This window comes from Gigantopelta aegis, chromosome 15 (genome assembly GCF_016097555.1).
Source record: "Gigantopelta aegis isolate Gae_Host chromosome 15, Gae_host_genome, whole genome shotgun sequence".
Classification (NCBI taxonomy): Eukaryota; Metazoa; Mollusca; class Gastropoda; order Neomphalida; family Peltospiridae; genus Gigantopelta; species Gigantopelta aegis.
The window spans coordinates 7,909,326-7,931,618 of record NC_054713.1 but is presented as its reverse complement, the minus strand read 5'-3'; the positions used below and the strand labels follow the sequence as shown (position 1 = coordinate 7,931,618).

The following is a 22,293-nucleotide window of genomic DNA, read 5'->3' as shown; positions in this document are numbered from 1 at the left end:
CCAGGCGAAACAACGTGTTATCAGAACAAACACTCTAACGTTTATCACCAATAGGTGGACTGGTAGCCTCAACTGTGGGAAGAGACGTTGGGTGCACTTCGACCTTTGACCCACTCAGATACTATTTGGTGTACGGCTACCTATATCCTTGCTTCGTTGTTCAAGGAACAAGATAAAGAAGTTTGCTTGTTTTGATTTGTTTAACGATACCACTAGCGCACATTGATTTATTAATCATCGGCTATTGGATATCAAACATGGTAATTTTGATTTAAAGTCTTAGAGAGGAAACCCGCTATATTGTTTTCTTCATTAGTAGCCAGGGATGTTTTATGTGCACTATTCCACAGACAGGACAGCACATACCACAGTCTTTGATATACCAGTCGTAGTGCACTGGCTGGAACGAAAAATAGCCCAACGAGCCCACCGACGGGGATCGATCCCAAACAGACCGCGCATCAGGCGAGCGCTTTGCCACTGGGTTACGTCCCGCCCCCAGACTACCGTATGTCCTCTTGAGACAGTAACTTTGAGTTCTAACTCATTCTATAATAAAATGGTGATCGGGTTTTGTGTGTGTGCACACCGATTATAACCGATGATCGTTGATGAAATTCTAACCATTTTCCAACACTATCAATCTAATTAAAATTAGCTCCACTATTGCATGTGGATCCAACAGCAGCCCGTTGGAGCTCATGTCCAGTTGACCTATTCATTCGACCAATCAAATCCTTGCTTGCAAAATCTTGCCAGTGATTAGAAAAGAATTTGAAAACATTCGGGATTATGCCGAGGGTATACGAAATAATTCGGGTGCATTACGAAGTATGCCGGAAACTAATTGCAATATAACATTTTATATAAAATTAGTTGCAAGACAAAAAAAACAAAACAAAAAAACAAAAAAAAAAAACAACAAACAAACGTGATGCAATAGCCATAAAATCTGTTTATACTAGTATACAATCCAAAGTTTATTACTGCACTTTTCCCCTGTTTTTTTGTATGTTAAAATAGACCAACAAGTTCGCCTATTGCAAAAATAGTCTCGCCCGATATTTTTAGAATTTGTATACTCCCGAATAACGCTATAAAAGGCGAAGTGTAATTGGTCGATATTTAAATCGTTATTTATAGATGAAATGTCACCTGGACAAGGGAGTCCAGGCAATGCTGTTAGATCTACTGGCTAGACCCAGTAGAGCTAATTTTAATCAGATTGCAACACTATCTCATATATTTCCATGCACCATCGGAGTCCAACAGGGAAAAGGGAGGTAGGAAGGAAGAACGGAAAGGAAATGTTTTATTTAACGACGTACTCAACACATTTTATTTACGGTTATATGGCGTCAGACGTATGGTTAAGGACCACACAAATATTGAGAGAGGAAACCCGCTGTCGCCACTTTATGGCCCACAGACAGGATAGTATATACCGCGGTCTTTGTTACACCAGTTGTGGAGCACTGGCTGGAACGATGATGTTCCAAAAGGGAACACACGGGAATCGAATTTTTTTTTTTTTTTTTTTTTTTTTTTTGTATTACATTTTCTGGAACATGACTTGACCCCCTAGAAACGTCGCTCGTCACAGTCTAGAACTATTAAAAAAACTCAACCCCAAACCACCCCCACCCCTAAAAAATTCTAGCACACGCGCCTGCTCATAATATGACAATTTGTTTGTTAGCCGTGTATTACGCTGTTGCACGAACGTAAATAAACACGTGGTTGTGCATATCCGTCATAACTTGTGTACATTACGTAACAACAGGTGCGTCATGAGGGTGTAGGCACCATGTTGTTGTTTTGAGGGGTTTTTTGGTGTCCATGTTTGCTTTCAAGAAGCCGTGCGTGCGATAACATAGGTTATCTTACTGGTACGCTCTGTATAAAAATAGGCTGGAACCGAGTGTTGAGCCAGTTGTACTCGGAACAACAACCGAACACGACCGTCGACTTCAAACGAAGGAATCCTCCTGCAATCGAAGATGCGAGCTTATCTTGTTCTCTCCTGTCTCCTGTTGACAATAGTTGGACTGGCCAACTCCCAGTCCGGGTATGGGTACGGGTATGGAAGCTATTGCATGGACCCAGGCTGCTGTAAGTTGTGTTATTAGTATTAATAGGTTCCCAAGCAAAGGCTGGGAACCTACTGTTTTTGCTGAGATTTTGTTTTATTATTATTATTATTTTATTTTTTTTAATTATGTTTTTATTATTATTATTATTATTATTATTATTTGATCGCCACTGTTGTGCAAACCCCTGCGATTAAGAAAATAACGGCATTTTCCATGGCAGTTTTATCGTCAACATGTTTGCAACTCTGCATTGTAAGTAAATCTGAATGATGAGTTTGTTATTTGTTTCGTTTGCCAATGTATTGTAAGATTCATTTATACATGGTATTCTTCAACTGAACGGGGGCGAGACGTAGCCCAGTGGTAAAGCGTTCGCTTGATGCGCGGTCGGTCCAGGATCGATCCCCGTCGGTGAACCCATTGGACTATTTCTCATTCCAGTCAGTGCTCCACATCTGGTGCAACAAAAACCGTGGTATGTACTATTCTGTCTGTAGGATGGTGCATATAAAGATCCCTTGCTGCTAATCGAAAAGAGTAGCCCATGCAGTGGCGACAGCGGATTTCCTCTCTCAATATCTGTGTGGTCCTTAACCATATGTCTGACGCCATATAACCGTAAATAAAATGTGTTGAGTGTGTCGTTAAACAACACATTTCTTTCTTTATTTCATCGACTGAACGTGTCGTAACCCTTAACACGCGAATGACACGTGCAGGATCAAGAACAACCCATGGGGTTGTAAGGGGGTGGCACTTTACATATGGCACCTAGTCAGTCCGCAGTGACGTGCCAGTTCAGTATTGCTATTTTAATTATATTCAATCAAAGTGTCAGAATATATTTAATGTGATATACAATTAATATAATTTTATTTAATAACCGCATAATCTGTATCAGGAAATCTGTCACCAAGACCGAAAGCCCTCCTTTTAAACCCAAGTAAATCCGTATGTTTTGTTTTTCTTTTGGGTTAGGCCACCAAGTCTTGGCACCAGAAAAGGGTAGTATATTTTGTCAATATAAATTTCAGAGAAAATTTGATTGCAGGGACATTCCTGACTTTGCTGCATTGTAAGATGTTTCCGACTAATAAAATATTTCTACGATTAAACTTACATATTAAATACATTTTCTTCTTTAGAATGTAAGTGTCTGTATTTCTAATGTGTTTCTGGTGGTCTTAATATTTGTAAGAAGCCCAAACGGGATTTTGTAATAAAAAAGAGTATATTTTAGGAAATAAAATGAAATTTAACGTAGTACAAATATTAGAACGATCAGAAACACGTTTAATATACAGCCACTAATTTTTTTTTTTTTTTTTAAATATTTATTCCAGTCCCTCATTTACATGACAGACAACTCATGCTGAGGACAAAGCATGAGTCGTGGACAACACCAGTACATGACATAATTATTAGATTTTAAGTAAACTTTCATATTAATATATGTAAACTATACAAATCATGTAAACAAAACAAGACAAATAATACCACTATGGTTTATAAATGTAATAATAAAAAACTGTTATGGTTTCTGTTAGTCTAGGTTATAGAAGAGGGATTAAATACGGGAATCAAGATAATAAGTATAAATAAATAAATAAACCAATAATAATAATTTAAAAATAATAATAAAAAAGAAGAAGAAACAAAACAAAAAAGACCACACACACACACACACACACACACACACACACACACACACACACACACACACACACTAACTCACATACACATGTATGTAAACGTAGTTACTGTTAAAAAACCTTTATATTTCATATATATATATATATACATACATACTGTGACGGAACATGCTCTTAATTTTGTTTTCGCCTGTGGCGATATTAATTGTGTTAGAGGGCCGTGTGCAGTTTCATTGCACTTAGCGCAGGTGGGCAACTTGTTACGTAATACTTCTGCGCGACGGTCCTCGAGCTATACTTTCTAATACACACCCAGCCAGGTGCGGAGGCCATGTGGCGAGTAGTTACGTAATACTCCGCGAGTGCGGTTTTTACAACCGTGATTTGGCGACGTTGGCGACAGCCAGACTGACGATCAGAGAGAAATATACCGACTCTGGGAGAGGTGGAATATCAGATGATAGGGGGAGGACCGCCTTGTACCCCCAGGCGATATTCTGATTTTTATAATAAATAGCTAGAATTTTAGAGTTATGAGGAGAAGCAAAAAGGACGGCTCCCAGGGAACGTTGTCCGTTTGGACTTTGGTAAATATTTTATTTCTGCTCTGTTGTATAACCTTTATGTGATTGATGGGACTTTAAATATTTTAATACTGTATTATACCAATATTCTTTAGACAGTGTCTTCGGTCATCTGACGAAGTAAATCGTAGACTGATTGTTCTAACATTATACGAGTATTTGGTAATATAAAGCTTAGCCAGTCATCCTAGAAGACCTAGGTAAACTGTAGGTTATTGTCTTTATTGTGATAGGTACCAGTATTAATTCTGTGTTACAAGGTTACTGAATGAGTAGTTAGGGTTAATTAAAAATTAACCAGTTAGGAATAGTGTTGTAATTCCTTTATTAATTAAGTTCCCCTAGAAGCGTTTCTCAATTATCACACGTGTGGGTGTTGTGTCACGGTGCAGTGTTTAGCATATTGTGTAAACTAGACACCTAGAGATTAACTAATTAAGTGATCAGTTCTGGGTTGTTATTATTGTTGTTATTAATTAACTACTGCGGCAGTACATTTGTCAGCGTAAGTTAATACAGATTCCAAAGTGTATTGTGTTTTTGTTGTGTTTTCTAGTGAACTAAACGTGCTATAATAATATATACTTTATATAAGATCTTATCTCTGATCATACCTAGAGACGAGCCATACTCGGGTAAATACCGCCCGTTACAGAGATCTAATAGATATACAGTTAGGAGAGATATTTGGATAATCGTGTTTTATTCAGTTACGGGTATTATAGAATCCCCGTGACAGGAGTAGAAAATTGGGGGCTCGTCCGGGATCTGAAACGGGACATGCATATTTAAAAAAGTATTGTTTGTAAATGGGGGCTTTATAAATTATTTTTACAAATTACCAGAAGTAGCAACGTTGTTCACTAGAAAATTAATTAATAATAAGTGCGTCATATCGAAACATGGATAAGAATTTGCTGGATAGGCCTACGCTTAGTGTAGTGGAGATTAAGCGAGCACGTAAGGCCGAGTTAAATGAAATCGCGGGTGAGCGAGAAATTGATTTAACATCAGCTAAAACCTTAGGAGATATAAGATCAATTATTATCCAGGAAGTTTTTGGTGATAGTCCTGTTATGGAAGACAGTGAGATTGTTCCAGAGATAGAGATAAATGAGTTAAGTGTGGAACAACAATTAGCTTTTAAAAAGCTTGAGTACGAAAGAGAAGAACGTGCATTAGATAGAGAGAAAAGAGAGAGATAGAGAGAGAGATAGAGGTAGAGAGAGAGAAAAAGAAGATAGAGAGAGAGAAAGAGAAGAGAGAGATAGAGAAGATAGAGATAGAGAAGATAGAGAGAGGGATAGAGAAGAGAGAGAGAGAGAGGGATAGAGAGAGAGAGAGAGAGAGAGAAAGAGAAGATAGGGATAGAGAATTCCAGTTAGCAAAATTAAAAGTGGAACATGAGTTAAAATTGAACACTGAAGACGTTAGACGTGAGGCAGGAAATGGTTTCAACATGTCGGAGGCTTATAGATCAGTGCCTGTATTTGATGACCAGGAGGTAGATATGTTCTTCCAACTTTTTGAACGGGCCGCTAAGCAGCTAAATTGGCCGCAGTCTAAGTGGACATTGTTAGCCGTGTCTAAGTTTAAGGGGAAGGCTAGTGTAGCTTATAATTCAATGAGTAATGAGCGAGCAAGTCAGTACGACCTAGTTAAGGCGGCAGTGTTGAGGGCGTATGAATTACGACCTGAGGATTATCGTTTACGTTATAGCGTGTTGAGAAAAACGCATGGTCAGTCTTATAGTGAGTTTGTGGCTAAGAAGGCAGGGATGTTTGATAAATGGGTGGTGTCTCATCAGGTAGAGTCATATACCGAGTTACGGGAGTTGTTGATCTTACAGGACATTAAAAATGGATTACCAGTTAGCTTACGTATTCACTTAGAGGATCGTGAAGTCAAAAAGATAGAGGAGGCAGGCATAGTGGCAGATGATTACGTGTTAATACACAAAGCTCAGGCAGTACAGGGTAGCTCTTTACAACAGGGTGATAAGAAGAAATTTCAGCCAGGTTTTTCCCGGGAAAGTAACTATCGGGGAGAGTCATCTAGTTGGTCAGCTAGTCAGGCAAGGAATGCACCTGGTGGGCAAAGTAAGGATAAACCTGCGTTATCAGCCAATGCACGAACTTTTCGTCCACATTGCAGTTACTGTAAAAAGGATAACCATCTTGTCGGGGACTGTTTTAAAAGGAAACGCGATAATGCGCATGTGGTCGGTTTAGTGAGGTCAGCTCCGTTAGCGAGAGAGTTAATGGTTAGTCCCATGGCAGAGAAAGTAAACCCGTATGTGTCCACTGGTATGGTTTGTGATGTGAAACAAGAATTGAGTCCTAAGGCTATATCAATCTATAGATATACCGGGTGTAGTCAGAGTTTGATCACGCAAGAGTATTTAGCTGGTATTGAAAATTCAGATACAGGACGAAGTTTGGCTTTAACCTCGGTTACTGGAGAAAAAATGGTTGTCCGGTTACATAAGGTTTTCTTGTGTTCGAAGTTTGTGACGGGATCAGTCGTTATGGGTGTTGTGAAGGACTTGCCTGTTGAAAACATAGGAGTTTTGTTGGGAAATGATTTGACTAGTCAGTGTTGTCAGCCGAAATGTGATCAACTGTTAATTAAAGACAGCACTTTACCAATAGAAAAGTGTGAGGTTGATGAGATTAAATATCCTGCGTGTGTAAAGACTAGGGCTATGGCCAGTAGGTTAGCACGAGACCCAGAGGATATTTGTGATTTGTCTGATACGTGTGTGAGCCATGAAATTGGAATGGATGAGGTTATCAGTAAAATGGTAGATAAGTCAACTGAGGAATTAAATGTGGTGGGACCGGTTGATCTCCCGCAGAGGGGAAATGAACCAGTTGTGTTTGATAGAGGGGCCTTACCTTGTGATAGACAAGAGTTAGTTCTAGAGCAGGGGGCTGATCCAAATTTGTTGGCAGTTCGCACTACGTTGTTAACTAAGGGTGAGATGGAGGATCAGATGTCAGGTTATGATATGGACAAGGGAGTATTAATGAATAAGAGAGTTAGAGATAGGAAGGCTAGGAAGCAACTGAGCCATGCTCAGAGCAAAATAAAATCAGTGTTTGATAGGAAGGCTAGGAAGCAACAACTGAGCCATGCTCAGAGCAGAAAATAAAATCAGTGTTTGATAGGAAGACTAGGAGTCGCGAATTTAAACCAGGGGATAAAGTGCTGTTGTACCTTCCCATTAAACTGGGTTCATTACAGAACAGGTATTTCGGTCCCTATGTTGTGCACAAACGGGTTAATGAGACAGGGTATGTAATAAACACTCCTGATAGGGTTAGGAAAAGTAGGTATTGTCACATCAATTTGCTAAAAGGTTATTTTGACAGACTGCCGATAGTTCCAGAGTTACCGGTCCAAACTGAGAGTCACTCAATTTCCTGTGATGACGTCAAGACTGCAGAGAGAAAATTAACCAACAGCCAGATTCTAGCAGACTTGAACCCCCAGCGAGCAAAGTTGACTACGTTGAAACAAGACAATGTTTCCATTTGTCAGAACCTTCCAACGGTTACCAATACCTTAAGCCAGGATGTGCTCTTGGAACCCAACGCTACACCGATTCGACAGCATGCCTATCGGAGAAAACCTGGAAAACATGCGCCACTGAAAAAGAAGGAAACGAAGTCCCAGTGGTCAGATGAATGCGAGAAGTCATTCAACCGTCTCAAGCTGAGGCGCTACTCGTCTCCCGTGATGGCAGCACCAGACTACCGAATGCCGTTCAAGCTAGCTGTGGATGCCAGTGACGTGGGAGCTGGAGCTGTGCTGTTCCAGGAAGACGAAGACGGACTGGACCATCCTAATGAAAGCCTCCATCCAGAGAGTTTGAGAAAGAGTCTTCTTCTGCAAGAATACCCAATTACCATTTAACATATCAAGGGCACATCCAATGTAATCGCTGATGCCCTGTCCCGAAGTTGAACGTTATGATAATGTGTTGACATTCTTGATTTCTGTTTTGTTTTTATATATTTTATTTGTATACCAGGGACTCAGAGACTCAGTGTGATTACTGGTAGTCACCTTATTATTACATGTGTTATAAATGCCCGGATGCGTCGGTTAACGCACTTTTGTTTTAATGTAGTATATTTCCCTATTCCTAGAGTAGAGGAAATATCCTTTTTGAGGTAGGGGTGTGTGACGGAACATGCTCTTAATTTTGTTTTCGCCTGTGGCGATATTAATTGTGTTAGAGGGCCGTGTGCAGTTTCATTGCACTTAGCGCAGGTGGGCAACTTGTTACGTAATACTTCTGCGCGACGGTCCTCGTGCTATACTTTCTAATACACACCCAGCCAGGTGCGGAGGCCATGTGGCGAGTAGTTACGTAATACCTCCGCGAGTGCGGTTTTTACAACCGTGATTTGGCGACGTTGGCGACAGCCAGACTGACGATCAGAGAGAAATATACCGACTCTGAGAGAGGTGGAATATCAGATGATAGGGGGAGGACCGCCTTGTACCCCAGGCGATATTCTGATTTTTATAATAAATAGCTAGAATTTTAGAGTTATGAGGAGAAGCAAAAAGGGCAGCTCCCAGGGAACGTTGTCCGTTTGAACTTTGGTAAATATTTTATTTCTGCTCTGTTGTATAACCTTGATGTGATTGATGGGACTTTAAATATTTTAATACTGTATTATACCAATATTCTTTAGACAGTGTCTTCGGTCATCTGACGAAGTAAATCGTAGACTGATTGTTCTAACATTATACGAGTATTTGGTAATATAAAGCTTAGCCAGTAATCCTAGAAGACCTAGGTAAACTGTAGGTTATTGTCTTTATTGTGATAGGTACCAGTATTAATTCTGTGTTACAAGGTTACTGAATGAGTAGTTAGGGTTAATTAAAAATTAACCAGTTAGGAATAGTGTTGTAATTCCTTTATTAATTAAGTTCCCCTAGAAGCGTTTCTCAATTATCACACGTGTGGGTGTTGTGTCACGGTGAAGTGTTTAGCATATTGTGTAAACTAGACACCTAGAGATTAACTAATTAAGTGATCAGTTCTGGGTTGTTATTATTGTTGTTATTAATTAACTACTGCGGCAGTACATTTGTCAGCGTAGGTTAATACAGATTCCAAAGTGTATTGTGTTTTTGTTGTGTTTTCTAGTGAACTAAACGTGCTATAATAATATATACTTTATATAAGATCTTATCTCTGATCATACCTAGAGACGAGCCATACTCGGGTAAATACCGCCCGTTACAGAGAGATCTAATAGATATACAGTTAGGAGAGATATTTGGATAATCGTGTTTTATTCAGTTACGGGTATTATAGAATCCCCGTGACAGGAGTAGAAAATTGGGGGCTCGTCCGGGATCTGAAACGGGACATGCATATTTAAAAAAGTATTGTTTGTAAATGGGGGCTTTATAAATTATTTTTACAAATTACCAGAAGTAGCAACGTTGTTCACTAGAAAATTAATTAATAATAAGTGCGTCATATCGAAACATGGATAAGAATTTGCTGGATAGGCCTACGCTTAGTGTAGTGGAGATTAAGCGAGCACGTAAGGCCGAGTTAAATGAAATCGCGGGTGAGCGAGAAATTGATTTAACATCAGCTAAAACCTTAGGAGATATAAGATCAATTATTATCCAGGAAGTTTTTGGTGATAGTCCTGTTATGGAAGACAGTGAGATTGTTCCAGAGATAGAGATAAATGAGTTAAGTGTGGAACAACAATTAGCTTTTAAAAAGCTTGAGTACGAAAGAGAAGAACGTGCATTAGATAGAGAGAAAAGAGAGAGATAGAGAGAGAGATAGAGGTAGAGAGAGAGAAAAAGAAGATAGAGATAGAGAGAGAGAAAGAGAAGAGAGAGATAGAGAAGATAGAGATAGAGAAGATAGAGAGAGGGATAGAGAAGAGAGAGAGAGAGGGATAGAGAGAGAGAGAGAGAGAGAGAAAGAGAAGATAGGGATAGAGAATTCCAGTTAGCAAAATTAAAAGTGGAACATGAGTTAAAATTGAACACTGAAGACGTTAGACGTGAGGCAGGAAATGGTTTCAACATGTCGGAGGCTTATAGATCAGTGCCTGTATTTGATGACCAGGAGGTAGATATGTTCTTCCAACTTTTTGAACGGGCCGCTAAGCAGCTAAATTGGCCGCAGTCTAAGTGGACATTGTTAGCCGTGTCTAAGTTTAAGGGGAAGGCTAGTGTAGCTTATAATTCAATGAGTAATGAGCGAGCAAGTCAGTACGACCTAGTTAAGGCGGCAGTGTTGAGGGCGTATGAATTACGACCTGAGGATTATCGTTTACGTTATAGCGTGTTGAGAAAAACGCATGGTCAGTCTTATAGTGAGTTTGTGGCTAAGAAGGCAGGGATGTTTGATAAATGGGTGGTGTCTCATCAGGTAGAGTCATATACCGAGTTACGGGAGTTGTTGATCTTACAGGACATTAAAAATGGATTACCAGTTAGCTTACGTATTCACTTAGAGGATCGTGAAGTCAAAAAGATAGAGGAGGCAGGCATAGTGGCAGATGATTACGTGTTAATACACAAAGCTCAGGCAGTACAGGGTAGCTCTTTACAACAGGGTGATAAGAAGAAATTTCAGCCAGGTTTTTCCCGGGAAAGTAACTATCGGGGAGAGTCATCTAGTTGGTCAGCTAGTCAGGCAAGGAATGCACCTGGTGGGCAAAGTAAGGATAAACCTGCGTTATCAGCCAATGCACGAACTTTTCGTCCACATTGCAGTTACTGTAAAAAGGATAACCATCTTGTCGGGGACTGTTTTAAAAGGAAACGCGATAATGCGCATGTGGTCGGTTTAGTGAGGTCAGCTCCGTTAGCGAGAGAGTTAATGGTTAGTCCCATGGCAGAGAAAGTAAACCCGTATGTGTCCACTGGTATGGTTTGTGATGTGAAACAAGAATTGAGTCCTAAGGCTATATCAATCTATAGATATACCGGGTGTAGTCAGAGTTTGATCACGCAAGAGTATTTAGCTGGTATTGAAAATTCAGATACAGGACGAAGTTTGGCTTTAACCTCGGTTACTGGAGAAAAAATGGTTGTCCGGTTACATAAGGTTTTCTTGTGTTCGAAGTTTGTGACGGGATCAGTCGTTATGGGTGTTGTGAAGGACTTGCCTGTTGAAAACATAGGAGTTTTGTTGGGAAATGATTTGACTAGTCAGTGTTGTCAGCCGAAATGTGATCAACTGTTAATTAAAGACAGCACTTTACCAATAGAAAAGTGTGAGGTTGATGAGATTAAATATCCTGCGTGTGTAAAGACTAGGGCTATGGCCAGTAGGTTAGCACGAGACCCAGAGGATATTTGTGATTTGTCTGATACGTGTGTGAGCCATGAAATTGGAATGGATGAGGTTATCAGTAAAATGGTAGATAAGTCAACTGAGGAATTAAATGTGGTGGGACCGGTTGATCTCCCGCAGAGGGGAAATGAACCAGTTGTGTTTGATAGAGGGGCCTTACCTTGTGATAGACAAGAGTTAGTTCTAGAGCAGGGGGCTGATCCAAATTTGTTGGCAGTTCGCACTACGTTGTTAACTAAGGGTGAGATGGAGGATCAGATGTCAGGTTATGATATGGACAAGGGAGTATTAATGAATAAGAGAGTTAGAGATAGGAAGGCTAGGAAGCAACTGAGCCATGCTCAGAGCAAAATAAAATCAGTGTTTGATAGGAAGGCTAGGAAGCAACTGAGCCATGCTCAGAGCAAAATAAAATCAGTGTTTGATAGGAAGACTAGGAGTCGCGAATTTAAACCAGGGGATAAAGTGCTGTTGTACCTTCCCATTAAACTGGGTTCATTACAGAACAGGTATTTCGGTCCCTATGTTGTGCACAAACGGGTTAATGAGACAGGGTATGTAATAAACACTCCTGATAGGGTTAGGAAAAGTAGGTATTGTCACATCAATTTGCTAAAAGGTTATTTTGACAGACTGCCGATAGTTCCAGAGTTACCGGTCCAAACTGAGAGTCACTCAATTTCCTGTGATGACGTCAAGACTGCAGAGAGAAAATTAACCAACAGCCAGATTCTAGCAGACTTGAACCCCCAGCGAGCAAAGTTGACTACGTTGAAACAAGACAATGTTTCCATTTGTCAGAACCTTCCAACGGTTACCAATACCTTAAGCCAGGATGTGCTCTTGGAACCCAACGCTACACCGATTCGACAGCATGCCTATCGGAGAAAACCTGGAAAACATGCGCCACTGAAAAAGAAGGAAACGAAGTCCCAGTGGTCAGATGAATGCGAGAAGTCATTCAACCGTCTCAAGCTGAGGCGCTACTCGTCTCCCGTGATGGCAGCACCAGACTACCGAATGCCGTTCAAGCTAGCTGTGGATGCCAGTGACGTGGGAGCTGGAGCTGTGCTGTTCCAGGAAGACGAAGACGGACTGGACCATCCTAATGAAAGCCTCCATCCAGAGAGTTTGAGAAAGAGTCTTCTTCTGCAAGAATACCCAATTACCATTTAACATATCAAGGGCACATCCAATGTAATCGCTGATGCCCTGTCCCGAAGTTGAACGTTATGATAATGTGTTGACATTCTTGATTTCTGTTTTGTTTTTATATATTTTATTTGTATACCAGGGACTCAGAGACTCAGTGTGATTACTGGTAGTCACCTTATTATTACATGTGTTATAAATGCCCGGATGCGTCGGTTAACGCACTTTTGTTTTAATGTAGTATATTTCCCTATTCCTAGAGTAGAGGAAATATCCTTTTTGAGGTAGGGGTGTGTGACGGAACATGCTCTTAATTTTGTTTTCGCCTGTGGCGATATTAATTGTGTTAGAGGGCCGTGTGCAGTTTCATTGCACTTAGCGCAGGTGGGCAACTTGTTACGTAATACTTCTGCGCGACGGTCCTCGTGCTATACTTTCTAATACACACCCAGCCAGGTGCGGAGGCCATGTGGCGAGTAGTTACGTAATACCTCCGCGAGTGCGGTTTTTACAACCGTGATTTGGCGACGTTGGCGACAGCCAGACTGACGATCAGAGAGAAATATACCGACTCTGAGAGAGGTGGAATATCAGATGATAGGGGGAGGACCGCCTTGTACCCCAGGCGATATTCTGATTTTTATAATAAATAGCTAGAATTTTAGAGTTATGAGGAGAAGCAAAAAGGGCAGCTCCCAGGGAACGTTGTCCGTTTGAACTTTGGTAAATATTTTATTTCTGCTCTGTTGTATAACCTTGATGTGATTGATGGGACTTTAAATATTTTAATACTGTATTATACCAATATTCTTTAGACAGTGTCTTCGGTCATCTGACGAAGTAAATCGTAGACTGATTGTTCTAACATTATACGAGTATTTGGTAATATAAAGCTTAGCCAGTAATCCTAGAAGACCTAGGTAAACTGTAGGTTATTGTCTTTATTGTGATAGGTACCAGTATTAATTCTGTGTTACAAGGTTACTGAATGAGTAGTTAGGGTTAATTAAAAATTAACCAGTTAGGAATAGTGTTGTAATTCCTTTATTAATTAAGTTCCCCTAGAAGCGTTTCTCAATTATCACACGTGTGGGTGTTGTGTCACGGTGAAGTGTTTAGCATATTGTGTAAACTAGACACCTAGAGATTAACTAATTAAGTGATCAGTTCTGGGTTGTTATTATTGTTGTTATTAATTAACTACTGCGGCAGTACATTTGTCAGCGTAGGTTAATACAGATTCCAAAGTGTATTGTGTTTTTGTTGTGTTTTCTAGTGAACTAAACGTGCTATAATAATATATACTTTATATAAGATCTTATCTCTGATCATACCTAGAGACGAGCCATACTCGGGTAAATACCGCCCGTTACAGAGAGATCTAATAGATATACAGTTAGGAGAGATATTTGGATAATCGTGTTTTATTCAGTTACGGGTATTATAGAATCCCCGTGACAGGAGTAGAAAATTGGGGGCTCGTCCGGGATCTGAAACGGGACATGCATATTTAAAAAAGTATTGTTTGTAAATGGGGGCTTTATAAATTATTTTTACAAATTACCAGAAGTAGCAACGTTGTTCACTAGAAAATTAATTAATAATAAGTGCGTCATATCGAAACATGGATAAGAATTTGCTGGATAGGCCTACGCTTAGTGTAGTGGAGATTAAGCGAGCACGTAAGGCCGAGTTAAATGAAATCGCGGGTGAGCGAGAAATTGATTTAACATCAGCTAAAACCTTAGGAGATATAAGATCAATTATTATCCAGGAAGTTTTTGGTGATAGTCCTGTTATGGAAGACAGTGAGATTGTTCCAGAGATAGAGATAAATGAGTTAAGTGTGGAACAACAATTAGCTTTTAAAAAGCTTGAGTACGAAAGAGAAGAACGTGCATTAGATAGAGAGAAAAGAGAGAGATAGAGAGAGAGATAGAGGTAGAGAGAGAGAAAAAGAAGATAGAGATAGAGAGAGAGAAAGAGAAGAGAGAGATAGAGAAGATAGAGATAGAGAAGATAGAGAGAGGGATAGAGAAGAGAGAGAGAGAGGGATAGAGAGAGAGAGAGAGAGAGAGAAAGAGAAGATAGGGATAGAGAATTCCAGTTAGCAAAATTAAAAGTGGAACATGAGTTAAAATTGAACACTGAAGACGTTAGACGTGAGGCAGGAAATGGTTTCAACATGTCGGAGGCTTATAGATCAGTGCCTGTATTTGATGACCAGGAGGTAGATATGTTCTTCCAACTTTTTGAACGGGCCGCTAAGCAGCTAAATTGGCCGCAGTCTAAGTGGACATTGTTAGCCGTGTCTAAGTTTAAGGGGAAGGCTAGTGTAGCTTATAATTCAATGAGTAATGAGCGAGCAAGTCAGTACGACCTAGTTAAGGCGGCAGTGTTGAGGGCGTATGAATTACGACCTGAGGATTATCGTTTACGTTATAGCGTGTTGAGAAAAACGCATGGTCAGTCTTATAGTGAGTTTGTGGCTAAGAAGGCAGGGATGTTTGATAAATGGGTGGTGTCTCATCAGGTAGAGTCATATACCGAGTTACGGGAGTTGTTGATCTTACAGGACATTAAAAATGGATTACCAGTTAGCTTACGTATTCACTTAGAGGATCGTGAAGTCAAAAAGATAGAGGAGGCAGGCATAGTGGCAGATGATTACGTGTTAATACACAAAGCTCAGGCAGTACAGGGTAGCTCTTTACAACAGGGTGATAAGAAGAAATTTCAGCCAGGTTTTTCCCGGGAAAGTAACTATCGGGGAGAGTCATCTAGTTGGTCAGCTAGTCAGGCAAGGAATGCACCTGGTGGGCAAAGTAAGGATAAACCTGCGTTATCAGCCAATGCACGAACTTTTCGTCCACATTGCAGTTACTGTAAAAAGGATAACCATCTTGTCGGGGACTGTTTTAAAAGGAAACGCGATAATGCGCATGTGGTCGGTTTAGTGAGGTCAGCTCCGTTAGCGAGAGAGTTAATGGTTAGTCCCATGGCAGAGAAAGTAAACCCGTATGTGTCCACTGGTATGGTTTGTGATGTGAAACAAGAATTGAGTCCTAAGGCTATATCAATCTATAGATATACCGGGTGTAGTCAGAGTTTGATCACGCAAGAGTATTTAGCTGGTATTGAAAATTCAGATACAGGACGAAGTTTGGCTTTAACCTCGGTTACTGGAGAAAAAATGGTTGTCCGGTTACATAAGGTTTTCTTGTGTTCGAAGTTTGTGACGGGATCAGTCGTTATGGGTGTTGTGAAGGACTTGCCTGTTGAAAACATAGGAGTTTTGTTGGGAAATGATTTGACTAGTCAGTGTTGTCAGCCGAAATGTGATCAACTGTTAATTAAAGACAGCACTTTACCAATAGAAAAGTGTGAGGTTGATGAGATTAAATATCCTGCGTGTGTAAAGACTAGGGCTATGGCCAGTAGGTTAGCACGAGACCCAGAGGATATTTGTGATTTGTCTGATACGTGTGTGAGCCATGAAATTGGAATGGATGAGGTTATCAGTAAAATGGTAGATAAGTCAACTGAGGAATTAAATGTGGTGGGACCGGTTGATCTCCCGCAGAGGGGAAATGAATCAGTTGTGTTTGATAGAGGGGCCTTACCTTGTGATAGACAAGAGTTAGTTCTAGAGCAGGGGGCTGATCCAAATTTGTTGGCAGTTCGCACTACGTTGTTAACTAAGGGTGAGATGGAGGATCAGATGTCAGGTTATGATATGGACAAGGGAGTATTAATGAATAAGAGAGTTAGAGATAGGAAGGCTAGGAAGCAACTGAGCCATGCTCAGAGCAAAATAAAATCAGTGTTTGATAGGAAGGCTAGGAAGCAACTGAGCCATGCTCAGAGCAAAATAAAATCAGTGTTTGATAGGAAGACTAGGAGTCGCGAATTTAAACCAGGGGATAAAGTGCTGTTGTACCTTCCCATTAAACTGGGTTCATTACAGAACAGGTATTTCGGTCCCTATGTTGTGCACAAACGGGTTAATGAGACAGGGTATGTAATAAACACTCCTGATAGGGTTAGGAAAAGTAGGTATTGTCACATCAATTTGCTAAAAGGTTATTTTGACAGACTGCCGATAGTTCCAGAGTTACCGGTCCAAACTGAGAGTCACTCAATTTCCTGTGATGACGTCAAGACTGCAGAGAGAAAATTAACCAACAGCCAGATTCTAGCAGACTTGAACCCCCAGCGAGCAAAGTTGACTACGTTGAAACAAGACAATGTTTCCATTTGTCAGAACCTTCCAACGGTTACCAATACCTTAAGCCAGGATGTGCTCTTGGAACCCAACGCTACACCGATTCGACAGCATGCCTATCGGAGAAAACCTGGAAAACATGCGCCACTGAAAAAGAAGGAAACGAAGTCCCAGTGGTCAGATGAATGCGAGAAGTCATTCAACCGTCTCAAGCTGAGGCGCTACTCGTCTCCCGTGATGGCAGCACCAGACTACCGAATGCCGTTCAAGCTAGCTGTGGATGCCAGTGACGTGGGAGCTGGAGCTGTGCTGTTCCAGGAAGACGAAGACGGACTGGACCATCCTAATGAAAGCCTCCATCCAGAGAGTTTGAGAAAGAGTCTTCTTCTGCAAGAATACCCAATTACCATTTAACATATCAAGGGCACATCCAATGTAATCGCTGATGCCCTGTCCCGAAGTTGAACGTTATGATAATGTGTTGACATTCTTGATTTCTGTTTTGTTTTTATATATTTTATTTGTATACCAGGGACTCAGAGACTCAGTGTGATTACTGGTAGTCACCTTATTATTACATGTGTTATAAATGCCCGGATGCGTCGGTTAACGCACTTTTGTTTTAATGTAGTATATTTCCCTATTCCTAGAGTAGAGGAAATATCCTTTTTGAGGTAGGGGTGTGTGACGGAACATGCTCTTAATTTTGTTTTCGCCTGTGGCGATATTAATTGTGTTAGAGGGCCGTGTGCAGTTTCATTGCACTTAGCGCAGGTGGGCAACTTGTTACGTAATACTTCTGCGCGACGGTCCTCGTGCTATACTTTCTAATACACACCCAGCCAGGTGCGGAGGCCATGTGGCGAGTAGTTACGTAATACCTCCGCGAGTGCGGTTTTTACAACCGTGATTTGGCGACGTTGGCGACAGCCAGACTGACGATCAGAGAGAAATATACCGACTCTGAGAGAGGTGGAATATCAGATGATAGGGGGAGGACCGCCTTGTACCCCAGGCGATATTCTGATTTTTATAATAAATAGCTAGAATTTTAGAGTTATGAGGAGAAGCAAAAAGGGCAGCTCCCAGGGAACGTTGTCCGTTTGAACTTTGGTAAATATTTTATTTCTGCTCTGTTGTATAACCTTGATGTGATTGATGGGACTTTAAATATTTTAATACTGTATTATACCAATATTCTTTAGACAGTGTCTTCGGTCATCTGACGAAGTAAATCGTAGACTGATTGTTCTAACATTATACGAGTATTTGGTAATATAAAGCTTAGCCAGTAATCCTAGAAGACCTAGGTAAACTGTAGGTTATTGTCTTTATTGTGATAGGTACCAGTATTAATTCTGTGTTACAAGGTTACTGAATGAGTAGTTAGGGTTAATTAAAAATTAACCAGTTAGGAATAGTGTTGTAATTCCTTTATTAATTAAGTTCCCCTAGAAGCGTTTCTCAATTATCACACGTGTGGGTGTTGTGTCACGGTGAAGTGTTTAGCATATTGTGTAAACTAGACACCTAGAGATTAACTAATTAAGTGATCAGTTCTGGGTTGTTATTATTGTTGTTATTAATTAACTACTGCGGCAGTACATTTGTCAGCGTAGGTTAATACAGATTCCAAAGTGTATTGTGTTTTTGTTGTGTTTTCTAGTGAACTAAACGTGCTATAATAATATATACTTTATATAAGATCTTATCTCTGATCATACCTAGAGACGAGCCATACTCGGGTAAATACCGCCCGTTACAGAGAGATCTAATAGATATACAGTTAGGAGAGATATTTGGATAATCGTGTTTTATTCAGTTACGGGTATTATAGAATCCCCGTGACACATACATAGTAATTTAACAAATATTAATTTCCTGTGCACTTTTGCAAAGTTCTGCGATCCTATTTTACTAACATTTCATGTTTTAACGTATGAACTGTTGGTGGTGGGGGAAAAGAAGGTGTAACATACTTATAAGTAAATAAATAACCGAGTACTTGAATTATCAAGTTATGTTTTCAAAGAGAGAATGGTACATGGACCACTTAGTAAAGAATTTATTGATACTGTTGTTACTGAAGTGTATATGTTTTTCTACAATGTATCTTTGTTTAATTTCACATTTAAAACGTGCAATGTCTAGCTGTATCTTTTGGACTTTACATCGATATATAAAATATTTTGCTGAAAGTAATAAGAGATCAAAGACAGTGTCTGTCCTAATGTGCTTCTTATGTCCCAATATAACAAGTTCAAGAGAGAGTTTTAGGTTACTTATATGATTACAGGATGCCAATAACCAACTGAAAAAATGTATTCCAGAATTCTTGAACAATATCACATTCCCAAAACAGATGTATTATAGATTCTTTACTTTTATGACAAAAGCTGCACGCTTCACTATCAACAAGTTTCAACTTATAGGCAAATGTGTTAGTAGTCAATATTCTGTGTACTATTCTATATTGGAACCACCTTAACTTTGTTTCCTGCGTGGTCATAAATGGCTTTAGATAAATAGTAGACCAGTTAAGCTTCATGGTGAAATGACATTACCATTTTGCCATAGCGGTATTTCAATTATCAGAAAACATTAATGTATATAACATAATTTGGAGCCTTTCATAACGGAGCAGAGTTTACGTTAAACAGGCGAGTCATCTAAAGATATGTTTGTCTCTAGTCGTGTCATTTTCAGTTTCTTTAAGTATGACCTGAGTGAATTAATGACTCCGTAGTATTCGAAGAAACACACATTTAATTCGTATAGTTCATTAAATTCTTTTAAGTTATAAAATTCACCATTTTCATTAACAAAATCGCAAATCTGAGAAATATCCTTTTCTAACCACTTCCGTTTAAACAACGTTTTCTTGTTTATTTTTATATGGGAATTGTAAAAAACTGGTTCTGATAAAAAGTCTACAAACGTTGTTACTTTAATGGCTACAGAGAAATCATAAAAAGCACTAATACAATCCTTCCAAAATAAACTATTTATATTTTTAATGCATAGCTTTGGAAAATAATTTCCACTAATATTTTATGAAGAAAAATTACAGTCGTTAAAACGTATCTGTTAGTAGATAACATCTTAAAAATTGCAGAAAATTCAGGAATGTCCCTTTAAACTATCGAAACGATCTCTCTTTATATATGTTTCTTACACACCCATTAGTGATAACGCAATGCGTTATTTTTATAAAACATAGTTATTTATACGCGTACGTGTGTTAACAATTTGAAGACATATGACCGGCTTCTCCTAGGTGATGACCAGGTCACCAATGTCATACGTCCAATAAAAAAACCAGCACTGTGGAAATCGATTACACTGTGACGTATAGTTAACCTAGCAATCATGTATCTGTGACGCGTAAGTCAGCTACAAGCGCAACGGCTGTAAATAACTCATTATCTCTCACTCACTCTCTCTCTCTCTCTCTCTCTCTCTCTCTCTCTCTCTCTCTCTCTCTCTCTCTCTCTCTCTCTCTCTCTCTCTCTCTCTCTCGCTCTCTCTCTCTCTCAACAAAACCACTGTCCTGGTCAGACAGCCCAGATAGTTGAGGTGTGTGCTCAGGATAGCGTGCTTGAACCTTAATTGGATTATAAGCACGAAATTTAGTTGCAATGAAATGAAAATATAAACGTTTTCTTTCAGCACAATGCAATGATAAAACTCTCTCGGAGATGAACCCTAAGTGTCCCTACGGATGCATCTACTACTACGGTGGCTATAGACTGTACCAATCCTTTGGATGCCAAACACCGTCGTGCATGACTCAAGCCATGTGTATCCCGTGCGTAGCCCAGTGCAAGCTTTCGACCAACATGACCATGGTGCCCGTTTACCGATATCAGACTCGGTACTACCTCGGCTGAGCAGAGTTTACCCAGCTAAGAAAGATGAATCGGTAAATAAATAATTGAAAACGTCTATTGTCTTATGCGTTTAACAGCTTGAGAGAGAGAGAGAGAGAGAGAGAGAGAGAGAGAGAGAGAGAGAGAGAGAGAGAGAGAGAGAGAGAGAGAGAGAGAGAGAGAGAGAGAGAGAGAGAGAGAGATACATGCATACAATATATAGATATTCATACATCAATACATACATATATACATACATGCCAGCCTTATGTCCGATGGCTGACAGCCGATGTCGTACACTGTTTATATATCAAAAACAAATTTGTTTAACGACACGACTAGAGCACATTGATTTGTAAATCATCGGCTTTTGGAAGTCAAACATCTGGTAATTTTGACATATAGTTTTAGAGAGGAAAACAGTTAATTTTTTTCATCATGTGCAAGGGATCTTTTATAAGCACCATCCCACAGACAGGATGGTACATACCACAGCCATTGATATACCAGTCGTGGTGCACTGGTTGGTACGAGAAAGAGCCCAATGGGTCCACCGAAGGGAATCAATCCTAAAGCGCGATTTAGGATCGATTCTCGTCAGCGGGGCCATTGGGCTATTTCTCGTCCAAGCCAGTACACCACAGCTGTATAACAAAGGCCGTTGTATGTACTATCCTGTCTGTGGGATGGTGCATAAAAAAGATCCCTTGTTGCTAATCAAAAACAAAAGAGTAGCCTATGAAGTGGCGACAGCGAGTTTCCTCTCTCAATACCTACGTAGTCTTTAACCATATGTCTGACGCAATAATTTTTATAACCGTAAATAAAACGTTTCTTTCCTTCCTTGGGACTGTCCACTGGTGTCGCAGTCACAAACGAACTCGTGTTCCGGTCGAGCGATCGCGGTCATTCGCTAGACTAGTTTTTTGTGCCTAACATTATTGGACGGGATGTGATAGAAGACGACAGAGTACCAGTCAAATTTGTTCGCGAGTATTCGGCCTCTGTCAAATTTTTAAAAAAGCCGGACAGCACTCACGCACAACTGGCCTCGGTGGTTTCGGGGTTAAGCCATCGGACATAAGGCTGGTAGGTACAGGTTGCACAGCCCGGTACCGACTCCCACCCAGAGCGAGTTTCAACGAGTGGGAAGGTATAAGGCCGCTACACCCTCTTTTCTCTAAACTAACCGCTATCAATTAACAACTAACTCACAGTCCTGGACAGACAGCCCAGATAGCTGAGTTGTGTGTGCCCAGGACAGCGTGTTTGAACCTTAATTGGACTATAAACACGAAAATAAGTTAAAATGAATGTCTCACGCACGGACCCAGTCTTTATATTTATACTGTTAACAGAGA

General features: G+C 40.1%; 2 protein-coding genes across 2 annotated transcripts in view; one reads left to right on the top strand and one right to left on the bottom strand.

The window, feature by feature from the left end:
• LOC121390748 overlaps positions 1-22,293 on the bottom strand; it is a 61,205-nt gene that overhangs the window by 6,735 nt on the left and 32,177 nt on the right. The window lies entirely within an intron of this gene.
• LOC121390747 lies at positions 1,928-21,008 on the top strand. The gene is made up of 2 exons (XM_041522650.1): positions 1,928-2,112; positions 20,733-21,008. The coding sequence occupies exons 1-2, from the start codon at positions 2,001-2,003 to the stop codon at positions 20,951-20,953; spliced, it is 333 nt and encodes a 110-aa protein (XP_041378584.1). The 5' UTR covers positions 1,928-2,000; the 3' UTR covers positions 20,954-21,008.